The sequence below is a fragment of the Danio rerio genome, chromosome 9, assembly GCF_052040795.2.
Source record: "Danio rerio strain M-AB ecotype USA chromosome 9, GRCz13ab, whole genome shotgun sequence".
In the NCBI taxonomy this organism is placed as follows: Eukaryota; Metazoa; Chordata; class Actinopteri; order Cypriniformes; family Danionidae; genus Danio; species Danio rerio.
In genome coordinates this window covers 36779017-36795194 of record NC_141029.1, presented here as the reverse complement: position 1 = coordinate 36795194, position 16178 = coordinate 36779017, and the positions used below count along the sequence as shown (strand labels likewise).

At 34.1% G+C, this 16178-nt stretch overlaps 3 protein-coding genes across 6 annotated transcripts in view; 2 read left to right on the top strand and 1 right to left on the bottom strand.

Annotated features, from left to right (window-relative positions):
• The window catches only part of tfdp1a (transcription factor Dp-1, a), a 53468-nt gene extending 50616 nt beyond the window's left edge, over nt 1-2852 (bottom strand). The window contains exon 1 of the mRNA XM_087266293.1: nt 2436-2852. The gene's annotated coding sequence lies outside the window, so the exon portion shown is untranslated. The remainder of the gene's footprint in view (nt 1-2435) is intronic.
• On the top strand, nt 273-2620 carry LOC147835348 (uncharacterized). The gene is made up of 2 exons (XM_087268156.1): nt 273-564; nt 2472-2620. The coding sequence occupies exons 1-2, from the start codon at nt 390-392 to the stop codon at nt 2618-2620; spliced, it is 324 nt and encodes a 107-aa protein (XP_087124282.1). The 5' UTR covers nt 273-389.
• Nucleotides 2853-2920: 68 nt separating the features above from the next.
• Nucleotides 2921-16178, top strand: upf3a (UPF3A regulator of nonsense mediated mRNA decay). Of its 4 annotated transcripts, none has more exons than XM_087266824.1 (11): nt 2921-3096; nt 5158-5264; nt 5359-5465; nt 5606-5704; nt 6366-6476; nt 9325-9380; nt 9458-9616; nt 9730-9863; nt 11780-12065; nt 12377-12454; nt 14885-16178. In XM_087266824.1, the coding sequence occupies exons 1-11, from the start codon at nt 2965-2967 to the stop codon at nt 15047-15049; spliced, it is 1434 nt and encodes a 477-aa protein (XP_087122950.1). In that variant the 5' UTR covers nt 2921-2964; the 3' UTR covers nt 15050-16178. The 4 variants fall into 4 exon arrangements, with proteins under 4 accessions (XP_087122950.1, XP_087122952.1, XP_087122951.1 ...); NM_001202448.1 differs by having other exon boundaries at nt 2922-3096; nt 11777-12065; nt 14885-15344; XM_087266826.1 differs by lacking the exon at nt 12377-12454.

Sequence of the window (16178 nt, the reverse complement as noted above, 5' to 3'; positions counted from 1 at the left end):
TTGAACTTCAGCAGATCATCTTTATCATGAATTCATAAATGTGTTGAGATTTTGCCATGGGATTGGCTAATTAGATATTTGCTTTACCAAGCATGATGTGATAAACAGTGATGTTACTACTTAAAGTTATAATAGTCTTCCTGTTTTTTATTCATTATTTGTTCATTCAATTTGGCTTTACTCAAAGACTCTTCTCAAGAGGTGGGAGGTTGGGGATCAGGCACCGCTTCCCTCCCTACATGTGCATCCAGGAACGTCATGGGTGTCTTTTTAAAGCGGCCCCTGAAGTAGAGCAGAAGTGTCTTTGTTTGGTGCCACTGAAATGTACAAGCTGTGCCATTCTGGATGCTCTGCAGATAGAAGCTGGCTTATGAACAGCCGAATTAGTCATGGGCTGCACACCATCCAAATCCAACATCAGCTACTCGCATGTGCGCGTGAGTCGAGATCTGGACACTTGCTCTACGTTTGTGCCAAGTTTAAAAAGCTCAGTTTCTACACCAGAAAGGCCTTCGCCACTACTCTGCATTGAGACGGCCAGTGGGAAGCAGACATTCCTGAGTGGTAAGAAACTAACTTTTCTTTACTGAAATAGGTGGAAATGTGGACGATGACAACCAGAGAAAATAATTTATTTAATTAACGGATATATTTGGAGATAAATTGATAATTTTGTCCCAATTTTTATTTTTTTGTACTGAATTCTTGATTTAAAAGGATTATGAAGTTGGTCACATTGGTTATATACAGGCTAGTGACATTTTCAGTTTTGTCACATTTGTTTAGATAATTGGCTGGATACATTTGCAGAAAGATGTTTTTTAATAAATGTGTTTATAGGCATGTGTTGATAATGTGAAAAAGATCACGAAAGAACTACTGTAGATAGATGAATACTTGACAGATAGATTGATACATTTGTGGATCCATAAGTGGAGGATTTATTAACACCCCGTATATGAGGTGTGGATTTGGAAATTAATACAATGTACTGGTAATAGAGGGTTTTGAAGACAAATGGTAGGATGTATTATTTGTAGAACAATATGAAAACTTGAGACGCAGATATTATAAGCAAGCTTTTTGCATGAAGATTGGTGTTTAGATGCATTTGAGCTAAATATATTTGTTGATAGATACTTTAGTAGCTAGATGTGCACATGAATAGACATTTGGTTTGATAAAGACGTGGATATTTACATTTTATAGATAGATACTTTCTGATGTTATAAGGATAGGCGGCTTTTGTAGATGAATGGACACTTGATGGTCACTTGAATACATTTTCAGATAAATGAATAAGGCATATATGCATGCTTCTGCATGATGCATGCGTGGATTGTTATTTTGCAGATAAATATATCTGTGGACTGGACAGATGTATGGTAGACACAGGTTGGGGGAAGTTAACAGTTATTATTAGATTTCAGTGTTTGCCGTTAATAGATACATCTTTCATTTTATAAACATCACTGGCCTTTAAATGATTCAAATAAAAATATTATCACATACAGCGTTTATTTGCAGAAAATAACTACAGGTTGATATAAAATGTCAGACCTTCGTATTAAAGGGAAAATTCATTCATTAGTTTTATTTTCAGCTTAGTGCCTTTGTTAATCTAGGGTCGCCACAGCGGAATCAATCAACCGCCAACTTATCCAACATATGTTTTATGCAGTGGATACCCTCCCAGCTGCAACCCAACACTGGAAAACATCCATACACACTCATTCACGCACAAACACTATGAACAATTCAGCTTACCAAATTCACCTGTACTGCATGTTTTTGGACTTGTAGGCAAAACCGAAGCACCCGTGAACACGGGGAGAACATGCAAACTCCACACAGAAATGCAAATTGACTTAGCCAAGGCCCGTATCAGTGACCTTTTTGCTGTGAGGCGATTGTGCTACCCACTGCGCCACTGTGACGCCCTAAAGGGGAAATGTATGCATATATATGTAAAATAAATAAATACTTAAGGTCTGAAAACTTTTTTCAGTATGTTGTAGCTGTATTTTAGATAAATAAACTGGTACTTTAGCAATAAGACAGGTGGGTGAGTAAAAACTTGCAGACAAATAAATGGCTGGATATCTATTTAGACTAGCCTGTTTATTAAATCAGATCAGATACTTCTGTATTTTGTTGGACACCTGATAGATACATTGGAATGCTTTTGCATTTGCTATGGGTGGTCTAATACTTTATATAAATGTACTGTGATTTATATACTTTTTACTTTTTTAGGTGAATAGATGGATATAGGCTACATCTGTTTAAATAAATAGATATGTGGATAATACTAAAGTCCCTTTATTCTGTAGTCTTTGATAATACTTTGCAAATGATACTTTTGCTGACCTCCTAATTAGAGTCATATATTTACTGATAGTTCAATGGATAGAGAAATAAATGGATGTAGTTACGTTTGCAGACAGCTTGTGGTGTCGTGTTTTCTGCAGTTCCTGGTCGGGATGGTTACGGGCGCTCCGTGAGTCAGCCCAGCAGCCCGGACATATGGAGCACATCGAGCATCGGGAGCCCGTTCGGTCCCGTTCAACCGAGCTGCACCGACAGCGAATATGAGGACACAAACGGCAGCAAACGATGACAGTTATGGCTGCTGTTTTTATAACTCGCCCACAACGATGAAATGAAGAGAACATACGGGAAAGTTCAATATTGTAATGTTTAACAACATCAGTCCCCTGTGCTTTATCTATTTTCTTTTGTATAAAAACACTAACCACATACATAGTGGCCAAATAACCATATAATATTCAGAGTGTGTACTTATTTTTTGTTAGCACTGCTCCATACGTTTGTTGTTTCTTCGTTTTAATGTTTAACGAATCCTGACAAGAAGATAATAAACACAGCGCAAGCCTCGCGTTATTTTGAGAATTCCCGCGAGAGTTAGCGGATTTCGGACAGCGAAGAGGGCGAAATGGAGATATGAGGTCTGAAAAGGAGCAGAGGACAGGCAGCAGGGAGAGAGGAAGCGTCGAAATCCAGTTCAGGGACTGTCAGGACAACGCCGCTGTGAACCCCAAGCACAAGGAGGAGAAAAAGGAGATCTTCAGCAAGGTAAGGTGGCGCAGTTCTGTGGGCTGGGAGAGTATGGTGATGATGATGATGATGATGGAGGAGGGAATGGGATTCAGCACCACAGACAGCGAAACCACAGGACTGCCAAATACACACGAACATCCTGGTGCTATCATTCATAATAAACACAAACACACTCCTACACTCAATCAGTTAACACTGAATGGGTTTAATCTAGGGATTGATTAAACATGTTATGAAAGTAGCATGTAGCCATGGTGCAATGTGGTAAAATAGACGTTTTTAAGATTAACCTATTGAGCTTGTGCGTGTGTGAATGAGTAATTCTACAATTATTCTTTATTTTTATGTAAGGATTTGTTTTGTAGAACGCTTTTGCAGAATTTTAATAATGTTCTGGTTGTTTTATGTCTATTGCAGATGATGATTAAATGAATTTTATTAATCAATAGCAGGGCCTATATGAACACTCGTCAAGATGAACATGCTATATATATATATATATATATATATATATATATATATATATATATATATATATATATATATATATATATATATATATGGTAAAAATAGATGGGTTAGTCCATTTATTAATCTAAATTCTTTGGAACACTAATTAGGTTTGTAACACAAAATAAGTGACTCCCACCATACATAGGAAGTGAGTTTCTTCTGCATGTTATTTTATCAACATCACAACTCCACAATATCTATTAAATGAAAAAACACGAAAATTAATGTAATAATAGTAATTACTTGTATGTACTTTTTAATTTAATCGAAGTGAGTCTGACTTAAATAATTTTATAACAAACAACAACAGTCCATTTCTCAGTGTATGTGTTTTTAACATAATGTAATGTGGTATGGCTGAATAATCAAACAGTATTTTAATATTATTATTATAATTATTATTATTTAATTTTTTTCCATTAGTTGTGAGCTGTAGACCTCTTGGTCAGGTCACCCTTGTAAATGAGATTTCGATTTCAATGGTTTTGTTTACCTGGTTAAAAAAAGAATATATATATATATATATATTATATATATATATATATATATATATATATATATATATATATATATATATATATATATATATATATAAACCCCTGTTTATTTTTCCCCCAATTTCTGTTTAACGGAGATCTGATTTTTTTTTCAACACATTTTTAAACATAATAGTTTTAATAACTAATTTCTAATCACTGATTTATTTTATCTTTGCCATGATGAGAGTAAATAATATTTGACTAGATATTTTTCAAGACACTTCTATACAGCTTAAAGTGACATTTAAAGGCTTAACTAGGTTAATTAGGTTAACTAGGCAAGTTAGGGTAATTGGGCAAGTCATTGTTTAATGATAGTTTGTTCTGTAGACTATCGAAAGAATAATATGGCTTCAAGGGGCTAATCATTTTGACCTTAAAATGGTTTTAAAAAAATTTTAAACTGCTTTTGTTGTAGCCGAAATAAAACAAAACTTTCTCCAAAAGAAAAAATATTATCAGACATACTATAAAAATTTCCTTGCTCTGTTAAAAATCATTTGAGAAATATTTAAAAAAGAAAATGAAATTCAAAGGGGGGCTAATAATTTTGACTTCAACTGTATATGCTATACTTAGTTTACTATATACTTAGTTTGTATTCCGAGAGAGCTTTTGAAGGTCAGTAGGCCTACATAAAATGAATAAAATGTAAAAAGTTTTTACACTCACAAAAAATTCTTACATGCCTGTCTGTTTTTTAATAACTAATAAGGTTTCAGTGATATTTTCATATCTGAACAAGAATATTTTTGTTTTTATCTTAAAAATTTGATAATTTTATTTTTAAAAAGTGGTCAGTTTTGTAAACCAGAAATATTATAATTATTTGTTACATATGTCCTGTTGTTAAATAAAATAATAATAATAATAATAATAATAATGCATTATTATTATTACCATATTATCATTATGAAATACTTTATAGTTCATTGATAATATAGTAATATTTCTTCATTTTTTAATAACTTGAATAAGCTTGTTTTCAGTATTATCAGACTTCTTTTATTCTTCTTTTATATAGGTTGTCATCCGCCGACTGCCACCCAGTCTATCAAAAGACCAGCTCCAGGAGCATCTGAGTCCTCTTCCATCTTTTGACTATTTTGAGTTCTTTCCTGCTGATCAGAGGTATGTCCACTTTGTTTATATAGAAATACTATGATCATGAGTGCTGTCAGTGTAATTTACATGTGCATATTTGATATATTTTTATTCTCCCCAGCTTATACCCTCATCTCTTCTCAAGAGCATACATAAACTTCAAAAACCCAGAGGATATCATAATATTCAGAGATCGCTTTGATGGCTATGTATTTATTGACAATAAAGGTGATTTGCTTTCTGCTTTTTTTCTATGTATCCTCATTGAATCTAATATTTTCTGACTATAACTTTAGGATATTTACTTTTTATTATGACATATGATATAATAGATTAGTATAACATTTATTTTACTTCTGTTTATTTAGGTCAAGAATATCCAGCTGTTGTAGAATTTGCCCCATTTCAGAAGGTTTCCAAGAAAAAGCTAAAGAAGAAAGATGCGAAAGCTGGGACCATTGAAGAAGGCATCTTAAAAAAGATTTCTTAATATTTATAATTTTGAAGTATTCAAGAATTGACGTCATTGTGTAAATTACAGTTGATGTCAGAATTAACAACCCCCTTCAAATTTTTTTCTTCTTTTTGAAATATTTTCCAAATTATGTTTAACAGAGCAAGGGAGTTTTCTCAGTATGTCTGATAATATTTTTTCTTCTGGAAAAAGTTTTTTTTTTATTTAGTCTAGAATAAAAGCAGTTTGAATTTTTTTAAACACCATTTTAGGGACAAAATTATTAGCCCTTTTAAGCTATTTTTTTTCTTGAAAATCTACAGAACAAAGCATTGTTATACAATAACTTGCCTAATTACCCTAACTCACCTAGTTACCCCAATTAACCTAGTTAAACCTTTAAATGTCCCTTTAAACTGTATAGAAGTGTCTTGAAAAATATCTAGTAAAATATTATTTACTGTCATCATGGCAAAGATAAAATAAATCCATTATTAGAAATGAGTTATTAAAACTATTATGTTTAGAAATGTGTTAAAGAAATCTGCTCTCCATTAAATAGAAATTGGGGAAAAAAATAAACAAGCGGTCTAATAATTCAGGGGGGCTAATAATTCTGACTTCAACTGTATATACTGCAATATATTAATTAATTTGTTAAACACTGTTTTCAGACCCAGAATACAGGCGATTTCTGGAAAACTACTCTTGTGATGAGGAGAAATCGATGGCCAACCCAGAAACGCTTTTGGGAGAGATTGAAGCTAAAACCCGAGAGCTCATAGGTATGGTTTTGGACATTCTTTTAAATCTGTTATATTATTTACAAAGATAAATGTATGACCAGGAGAAGCATTACATCAATTTAACTATATATTTATTCATTCATTCATTTTGTTTTCCGCTAAGTCCATTATTCAGGGGTCACCACAGTGGAATGAACCGCCAACTTATCCAGCATATATATTTTTATGCAGCGGATGCCCTTCCAACTGCAACCCATCACTGGGAAACCCATACACTCTCATTCTTACACACACTATGGACAATTTAGCTTATTCAATTCACCTGTAGCTCATGTCTTTGGACTTGTAGGGGAAACCAGAACACATGGAGGAAACCCACATGAACACAGAACTATACATGTAAATGTGTCCTGTTAAATTTTTTTCTGAGCAAAAAATAGTGATCATCATACTATTTTAACCATGAGTAACAGAATACACCCTCTGAAAGGATGTCTTCGGTGATAGCTTAACAATGACACGGTGGCTCAGTGGTTAGCACTGTCGTCTTGCAACTAGAAGGTCACTGGTTTGAGTCCCAGTTGGGCCAGTTGGCATTTCTGTGTGGAGTTTGCATGTTTTCCCTGTGTTTGCATGGGTTTCCTCCAGGTGATCCAGTTTCACCCACAGTCCAAAGACATGCGGTACAGGTGAATTGAATAAACTTAATTAACCGTAGTGTATGTGTGTGAATGAGGGTGTATGGATGTTTCCCAGTTGGCTACTGGATTGCAGCTAGAAGGGCATCCACTGTGTAAAACATATGCTGTATAAGTTGGTGGTTCATTCCACTGTGGCAACCTCTGATAAATAAAGGGACCAAGCCGAAGGAAAATTAATGAATATTTGGAAAAGGAAAAATCTTAAAATAAAGAAGATTTACGGGTGTGTACATTTTTTTGTGTACATTTGATCTTAGTGAAAATTACTTATTTTGTCTTCTGATTAATATTTAAAACAATAATCTTTCAACATCATATTTAAAAAATCCTAAAACACATTTTAAATCTTTGTACTTGTGTTTTTTTGTAATAAACAAAATTAAATTTGGTATGATCACTTATGCTTTGGTATATTTTAGCAAATACAGGTAAGTGTTTAATTTATGCATGTTATGATGCATCACTTCATCCTTAGTTTTACATTTTATTCTCACAAAGTTGCTTAAAACATTAAAGTAGACACTCTTTTATAATGCTTTTTATGTACATACACTATACCTTTTGTAAATATAGTTTGACATGGATATCAATATAGATCTCATATTCAATTCAATTCTATGCATTTTATTGTCTATCCCACAAGGGTTAGAAAATTGTCTTTAGACAGGCTCGCACACAACAGCAAAACAGAAATACATTTACACAACAATTATTTAGAAATCCTATTTAAAAAAAACAATGGCAGTGGGAATAAATGTCTTCTTGTACTTAGCCTTTTGTATAAAGCGACTTTATACCGTCTGCCAGATAAAAATAACTTAAAGGAATTATGTAAAGTGTGGGAAGAGTCCTCCACAATAGTGACTCTTTTTGTCGCTGCTTTAAATAAATCAGTGAGAGGTGTTTTTCTCCCACCAATTATTTTACCAGCTACATTTACCAATTTACAAATATATATATATATTTGCTTTTAACAGAGAGGGAGGTAAACCAGGATACAATGTTAAAAGTAAGGACAGATTCAACAAGTGATTTATATATGACAATCAAAGGGCTCTATTTTAATGATCTAGGTGCAAAGTCTAAAGTGCAAGGCGCAAAAGCATGTCCGAATTCACTTTTGCTATTTTAAGGCTGGAAAAATACGCTCTGCGCTGTGGCACACGGTCTAACAGGTTTGAGCTTATTCTTTTAATGAGTTGTGGGTGTATTTTGAGAATAAACCAATCAGAGACTCATCTCCTATTCCCTTTAAGAGTCAGATGCATTGCGCCATAGCGCAAATTGCTATTTACATGGTGGACTTTGTAAGTCGAAGAATGAAAACGCTTCACTAACAAGAAAACAGTTTAACAGAGCATCTGCAGCACGAGGATAAAGAATGAGCCTTCTCCAATCGGCCTTTACTGTCACTTTCTTCTTTCTCTTTCTTCGTGGATAAGGTAACAGTGTTGTAGGCCATGCACAGACATCCATTAGCCTACATAATTAATTTTGTTTGTTAAGCGCAGAGATTTGTTTCAAAACTAAATTTAAATTCAGTTGTAATTTCCAGCAAACGAATAAATGAACAATAATTACGAAGTGTGGTCAAAAACCTGAGTTATATCCAAACACACGTTATGCCCCATATGGTCTAAAACCTGACAAGAGGGCAAATCTAAGCTTGTTTTTAATAAAACAAATATAAATATGCTTATAATAAATAATGCTACTTATAATGAAAACATAATACAAAAGCAAGTTGTCTTGAATAAGCTTAATAGCAATAAAAAATAAAATATAAAATAGCAACAAATTGGTGTAAACACTTCTTGCGCCTTATTGCGCCAGGTGTATGATAGGGCCCAAAATGTCGTTTTCAATATTAAAACTTTTCAGTTCTCTCAACAAGCTCAACTGCTGCTGAGCCTTTTTAAAAACATTCTCTGTGTGTTTTTCAAATGAAAACAAAGTCAATCTCCACAACTAAATATTTAAAAGAACTCATTTCCACTTACTCCCCATTAATTAACAAAGGGTCATCGAATGTTTGTATTTTGTTTGTCCCAAATATGTGATTACTAACATTGTTTACATTTTTTTTTGAATGCTATTTTATTATAGAGCTGCTCTCTTGGAAATTATCCAGGATTTAGGATTATAATCTGAGCTTGATTTTTACCTCTGTGTGACTTTATTCATAGCCAAAAGGACGACACCCTTGCTGGAATACATCAAAAACAAGAAATTAGAGAAACAGGTAAGAGCACCATATCACTGCATATAACACACTGCGGTTTTGTGCTGTATGTACATCACCATGCCTTTCCATTCTAGAGAATAAGAGAAGAAAAAAGAGAAGAGAGGCGAAGAAGAGAACTGGAAAAGAAGAGGCAGAGGGAAGAGGAGAAGAGGAAACGCAGAGAAGAGGAGAGACAAAAGCGGAAGGAGGCAGAAAAGCAGAAAAAGCTCTCTGAGAAAGAGATAAAGATCAAGGTACGAGTTTAATACCATATTACATCCCATTGCTCGACTGTGCTTATCAGTACTGTAAAACACACACAAACACACGCAGTCATAACATCAGATTTGCATGTTGACTGCTTTAGCTTTTGAAGAAGTGTGACCGAGACGATGACGTGGATTCAGACAGACTGAAAGATAAAGGAGACAGTGGAGAGACGGAGAAGAACAGATGGGAAAAGCCTGGAGGACACACTAAGTCAAAGGATTCAAAGGATAAGTAAGAGCTTCCTAAAACTTACCCCTTCTTGAAAAGATATGAGTTAAAAATAGAGTTAAAGAGTTAAAAATAGAGTTTAAAAATTAAGGATTCAGATTTGTAAATCAACCAAAAGTTGAAAGTTGGGATGAAATTTTCCATTTTCTTAATAACTTTTTAAAGGGATGGATTTACTCGACCAGAAATAAAGATAATTTAAATAATATTTGTAACAGATTTCCAACATTGTTTGAATTATTTTCTTTTGTGTTCAACTGATGACATTCTATGTGGGTGATTAATTTTGTGTGGACTGCCCCCTTATTCATACTTTCCTAATTTTATCTTGTTAATTTCAATGGAAATGTCATAACTTTACTTTCTCTATTTTCCACAAGTGGAATTTTATTTTTGGCTTCACCACACAACCACATCAGCGTTCATATTACACATATCATAGAAAAACAGGCAACACAAATACATTCAGTGTCATCACATAAATCACATTAAAAACTCAATTAACCCTATTAATACTTAAAACCCAGTGTTTAAAACTTTAGTGGCAGTGGCACAAAGGACATTTGATAAACCTTTTTCTTTACTTGAGGTTGCCTCAAATCTCTTTTTGATGGCAAGAGCTGAAATCTTATATTTAAAGAATGGGAACAATTTTCAATAATGACCGTTTAATTCTCATTAAATAAATTTAATTTAGTTGTCTTTGTGCTTTACCTACAATTGCACTGGTCATTTTTACTACTCTACACATTTTTTTGCTTTTTCTAATTTACAACAGTCCATACCATGCAGTCATGTTAAAACTCACAATACTCAATACCCCAATCTGGTGATGTATGACAGACCTGTCCAAATTCCAAAATACACGAGCAGCCAATCAGCAGTAAGCGACGTGTCTAGTAATGATAGTGGAGATGTTAAAAAGTGTCATGTTCCTGTTAAGGAATGGCATGTTTGTTTTGGTGCTTTTAAATATCAATAATGTTTGCCAAAGTTACCTTTGTGCACCATTACACTCTATGGCTTCTTACAATGGACCACAAGCTCAGATTCATATCTGCTACCATTAAATCAAAAACTGATATATGGACTGATAATTCTACCATTCTTTATTTCTTTTTTGATGATAAGTTTCTCTAAGATGAATGTCACAGTGAAGATTAAAAGCTTTTGCTACTTTCATTTCCTTGCACTTTTGAAAAATTTGGGATTTTGATGCAAAATATAGGTTTGTGAAAGAAACAAATGTCTTTACACTTGTGTGTCCATCAATGTAAAACAAATGTTTACAGAGGACAAAAATGTTAGTTACTTAAGTGTCAGTAAGATTGCACAAAGAATATAGAGGCTATTTGTAGAATTCACAAATGCTTAGATTCCTCTCAATAAAATAAACAATAGTTTCATTATAAAATTTAAATAAATTAAGCTGCTAAGTTACTTTAAGGTACACCATTGTGTATCTATTTTTATACAGTTGAAGTCAGAATTATAAGCCCCTCAGTATATTTTTTCACCAATTTCTGTTTAACAGAAAGCAGATCTTTTCAACACATTTTAAAACATAATGGTTGTAATAGCTAATTTCTAATAACTGATTTCTTTTATCTTTGCCATGATGAGAGTACATAATATTTACTAGATATTTTTCAAGATACTAGTATTCAGCTTAAAGTGCAATTTAAAGGCTTAACTAGCCTTTCAAAAAACTGTAAATCTGCTTTTTTTCTAGCCAAAATAAAACAAACTAGACTTTCTCCAGAAGAAAAAATAATATAGGAATTACTGTGAGAAATACCTTGCTCTGTTAAACATTATTAAATATTTGAAAAATAAAATAAATACACATGAGGGCTAATAATTTTGACCTCACCTGTATATCGGGGTGTTGACTTCATGAAATGTGCCCTCCACAGTAGGAGCCAAATGGAAAATGACAAGGAGCAGCGTGAGGGCCACGGCCGACGGCAGAGGGACAAAGATCACCGTGGCCGAGATGAGGAACGTAAACGACAGAGGCATCACTACGAATTTGACAAGTTCATGCGACGCAAGGAAGAGACCAAATGGGGCAAAGGCTACTGCCAGGACAGGGCCAAGAAAGACCAACACCATGGGTATTCCTACTGCCCAGAGACTGGAGACAAACTGGGCAAAGAGGACCGAGAGGACATGGGCAGCAGGAAAGAACGCATCCGCAATAAGGTAAATCAAATAAACTATTACAGAGCAGTAGAGTAGCGATTTCACAGCCACAGTCCATTTGCAGCTCTGGTTCTGGTATTATGTACAGTTATCTGTCAGTTTGTCCGGTCTGTGTAGCAGATGGATCCACTAATGCATTCAATATTTACACATCTGTACTTGATTTATTCATCATTGTGTTCTGTGGGAAATGCAATACCAATCTGCCTCACTCCAGGGGCTTTCAATGCAGGCTACACTTATTTGTTGAGGTAGTTAGCTGTAATTTGGCTGTTGGCAATATTATTGACGAAAGACAACGTGTCTCTCAGTCTGTGTTAGTGCATCAGGAGAAAAGGACTTCCCAGTCTGAGGGGCCAGACCAGATAGGAGGGGCTCTGCCAGCAAAGGTACAGCTAGTTTTTGAGCCTTTCTACCCACGGGAGGGGATATGCTATACACATGTTGTATGCCTACAGTGTCAGGCGTACTTAATGCTGTAATGGCACAGATAAGGAGCAGTTCCCAATAGATAAAAGCACATAATGACTAAAAACTATGACTCTGTTCTAAAACCTATAGTGTGTCTATAAAGACAGCATTTTAAGGCATCTCATGTAACCTTGCTTTTAATGTAGAAATGCTCCAAATGGTTACAATTCTGTATTAGCTTTATAAAAAAAGATATAGTTAAAATATAGTTTAAAATATGTATAACTTGATCAACAGAAAGTTTAAGGATTTTGAAACATTATAAAAAATTATGTTATGTTATATTAAACAAATAATCATTTTAATTTATATAAAATATCCTCATTTAGGGATAAAAAAATAAATATAATACTGGAAATAAACTTAAATAAGGTTTAAGGATTTTACAATATTAAAACAAAGAACAGTTGTGTTATCATATAAGACAACGAAACATTTAAAGTCCTAAAAAATCCTCATTTGAGGAGAAAAATAGATGTGTACTTCAGAAAATGAACTTTATTCAAACTTTATTGTTTTATGTTTAATCCGCTTACATTTGCAAAAACTGTTACAACACAAATTGATAGTGTGGAACTCTTTTTACAGTGTTTATGTATTTTAAAACATCTTAAACATGTTTAAACATGTAAAACATGTCAAAAATCTCCTTTATGATGATTTTAATTAGCGATGTTGATGTAGAGGACTTGTTGATTCAAGAATAGATGCAATCGAATCAAACCGAATACATTTTTAGTGTAATTTGTTTACCTATTTATTAGGTTAACTAAAAAGGATTAGATTGCCTAAGAATTGGACACTATCATTTAAAAAAAACCATGAACATGTAGTTTTTATTAAGTTATAATAGACAGGCTCATTCTAAAAACGTAGCCTTATAAAGATTTCTGGAGATCGCAAATTATGTTGCCAGAGCTACGTATGACTGCATTTCATTTTTAAAATGAATGCTACGAGGCGGTATGATGCCATTCCTTTTCGCGCTTACCAGCTGAACGCTTACCTCTGTATAGACAGCTTTCCTGCTGTTAACAGTTTGTCCAGTAGTTTGACACATACAACGGCAGACTTGCGACGCAGAGGAGAGTTGACTGCGACAACGAGGTTTAAGTCCGGTGAAGAGCAGTTCCAGAAAGCAGGTAAGGCAAAAATAAAATAAGCAAATAAATAACAGAGTAAGAATGTGGTGAAATATGGTAAAAATCAGTGAGCTTTTTTTTTTTAGATTGCTTTTTAAAACTTTGGTTGGGTTCAGGGAAGGGGGTTGGTGGGTCAATCAGTGCTTTATAAAACACTATTTGTTGGGTTTAGGGAAGGGGAAGGGAGAGGGTATTGGTTGGTTGGTCAGTCAGAAAATCAGTCAGTTGACAGCGGCCTCTGGTGGATTTAGGTGAGAACAGCAGGCAGGAACGGCCCTCGTGAGAGAAATCTGAAAAAGCGTACACAGCGGCCTCTAGTGGATTTACAAAAACTGCAAAAAAAAACGTAGCGCCTGGGACATATTTTTCTCTCTCCAGAAATGTATATAGGGATATGTAATCAGAATGAGCCTGGGTTTATAAAAATACAATGTAATGCATTAGATCAAAGCTATTCTTATAAAGTACAGATACACTGCACCACTGTATACTATATTATTATATATATTTTTAAAGTGTATATAAAAATATCAATAAAATTGTAAAAGATGACAGTTTTGTATGTTTTTTAGCATGTGACAATTAGTTTTCAACATCTTATCACCAAAACACAATTCAGTCAAGCGTTGTGTGAGAGATACACTAATTTGTATAGCGGCGCAAGCTAAATTATGTAAACTAGGAGGTACTATGATGTTGTCTTAAAAAGTAGCTCCTTTATAGACAGCAAGTTGCAATTCTCTTGGTTTTGGAACAGATCCTACATGCATATAGAAGAATATTTAAGATCTTGTACATTGTGAGCTCACATGCTTGATTCTGTCTATACATTTATAAGCAGTCATCTAGCAGATGCTCCTATCTAAAGTACACCTATCATCAGAAGTGATGACAGCAATAGCTTTAGCCATCAAGTTTCACCCTCATCACCACCACCACCATAAACTTAATCTTTGTTAAATGCAAACAGATAAAAGTGCAAGATAATGTTTTTAAATAGACTAAATGGATTTTGAGGGCCTGGATATAGCTGGTTGTTTGCTTGCTGAAATGTGATTCAGGAAATTGATTTATATGCATGAACAGCATTTCCTTAAATGATCTGCTATGCAAAAAAAAAAAAAAAAAAAAAATCAGTGTTGTTTGTGGTATGAAATATGAGTGCATTGCTTTTGTCTCTTGTGTCTTACTCATTTCACGGCACAGGACCGACCGGCAATGCAACTGTACCAACCAGGTGCTAGAAACCGCAAACGCATGGGCTCTGGAAACAAGACATTTGACTTCCCGCCGATCTCTCCCGAACATGCAGGAGAACACTGCTACAAAACAGTCATTGGTACAGGCTCTGAAAAGAGTGCTGACGAGTGAAAAAACAAAACACTATTGACAGGAAGATGCCTAAGCAAGGGTCACACAAGTGTAGAAAAAAACACTAAACCTCAACCTTGTTTTCTGTCATGTGTGAGTACAGTGCATTGAAATCCCCTCTTAATATTTTCTACACAACAACGTCAACTGTGTCATAAACGATCGGCTTCTGTTTGCTTGTCAAGGATTCACAACCACTCCATTGAGAAAAATACCTCATTATTTACAAAGATCGGATTTGTATGCCTTTTTGTAGTGCAAGACTCCATTGATCAAGAGAATTAATATATATCTATTTAGAGAGAGATTTTACAGTAAAGAGAATCAGTTTGTGTGGTGAAATCTGTATTTTAAATATATGTAATGTGGGATGGGGAACAGAGACATATTTTTTTCTTTAAGATTATAGAAATGCTACTGAAACATTTACGCATGCAACTTTTCATTGTTGTTTTGCACTGTAATGCCTTTGAATGATGCCTCTACTGTCCCTGATGTGTAGACATTGTGGCTTTTCTGTATTAAAGGGGTTGGTTCACCCAAAAAAAAAAATCATTTACTCACCACTTAGTCACTATCAAGCGCTCTTTGGGGGGTTTTGTTCTGTTAAATACGTAAGAAGATATTTTGAAGAATGCTGAAAACTGGTATTCACTTCCACGTCGTGGGGAAAATACTTTTGTGTTCGTCAGAAAAAGGAAACAGGTTTTGAACAGGTTAAGGGTGAGTAAATGATGACATAATTATAATTTTTGGGTGAATTATCACTTTAATTGCTTCTCACTCTACTGCATATAGCAACTGTTTCACCTGCGGGCCAAGAAGAACAAATAGTGTTTGTTAAAATCGTGAAATTACATGTTGTTTTGTGATATTTCTAACACGCATGCATGTTTTTTAGAAACTGCATTCATTAAGCGGTGGGAGGCTACATGGGGTCACATGCCTTACTTTTGATTTGCACTTAAGATCCCATCTAATATTAAACAGAAAAATACAGGTTTTTAGAATTATTGAGTATTGAGTCCAACAAAAAAGTGATCTCTGTAGAATAATTTAAAAATGTGATATTGTATTTGATGGATTGAACAATTTGTGTACAATAAAGATATATCATTATATAAAGTAA

Bases quoted from the DNA above. Each gene is read 5' to 3' on its own strand.
- upf3a (NM_001202448.1), top strand. From the start codon at position 2,965: ATGAGGTCTGAAAAGGAGCAGAGGACAGGCAGCAGGGAGAGAGGAAGC. The intron at 5,705-6,365 runs GCATCTTAAAAA...CACTGTTTTCAG, and splicing joins AGCTGGGACCATTGAAGAAG to ACCCAGAATACAGGCGATTT. The intron at 12,455-14,884 runs GTACAGCTAGTT...TTCACGGCACAG, and splicing joins GAGGGGCTCTGCCAGCAAAG to GACCGACCGGCAATGCAACT.
- LOC147835348 (XM_087268156.1), top strand. From the start codon at position 390: ATGGGCTGCACACCATCCAAATCCAACATCAGCTACTCGCATGTGCGC. The intron at 565-2,471 runs GTAAGAAACTAA...TGTTTTCTGCAG, and splicing joins GAAGCAGACATTCCTGAGTG to TTCCTGGTCGGGATGGTTAC.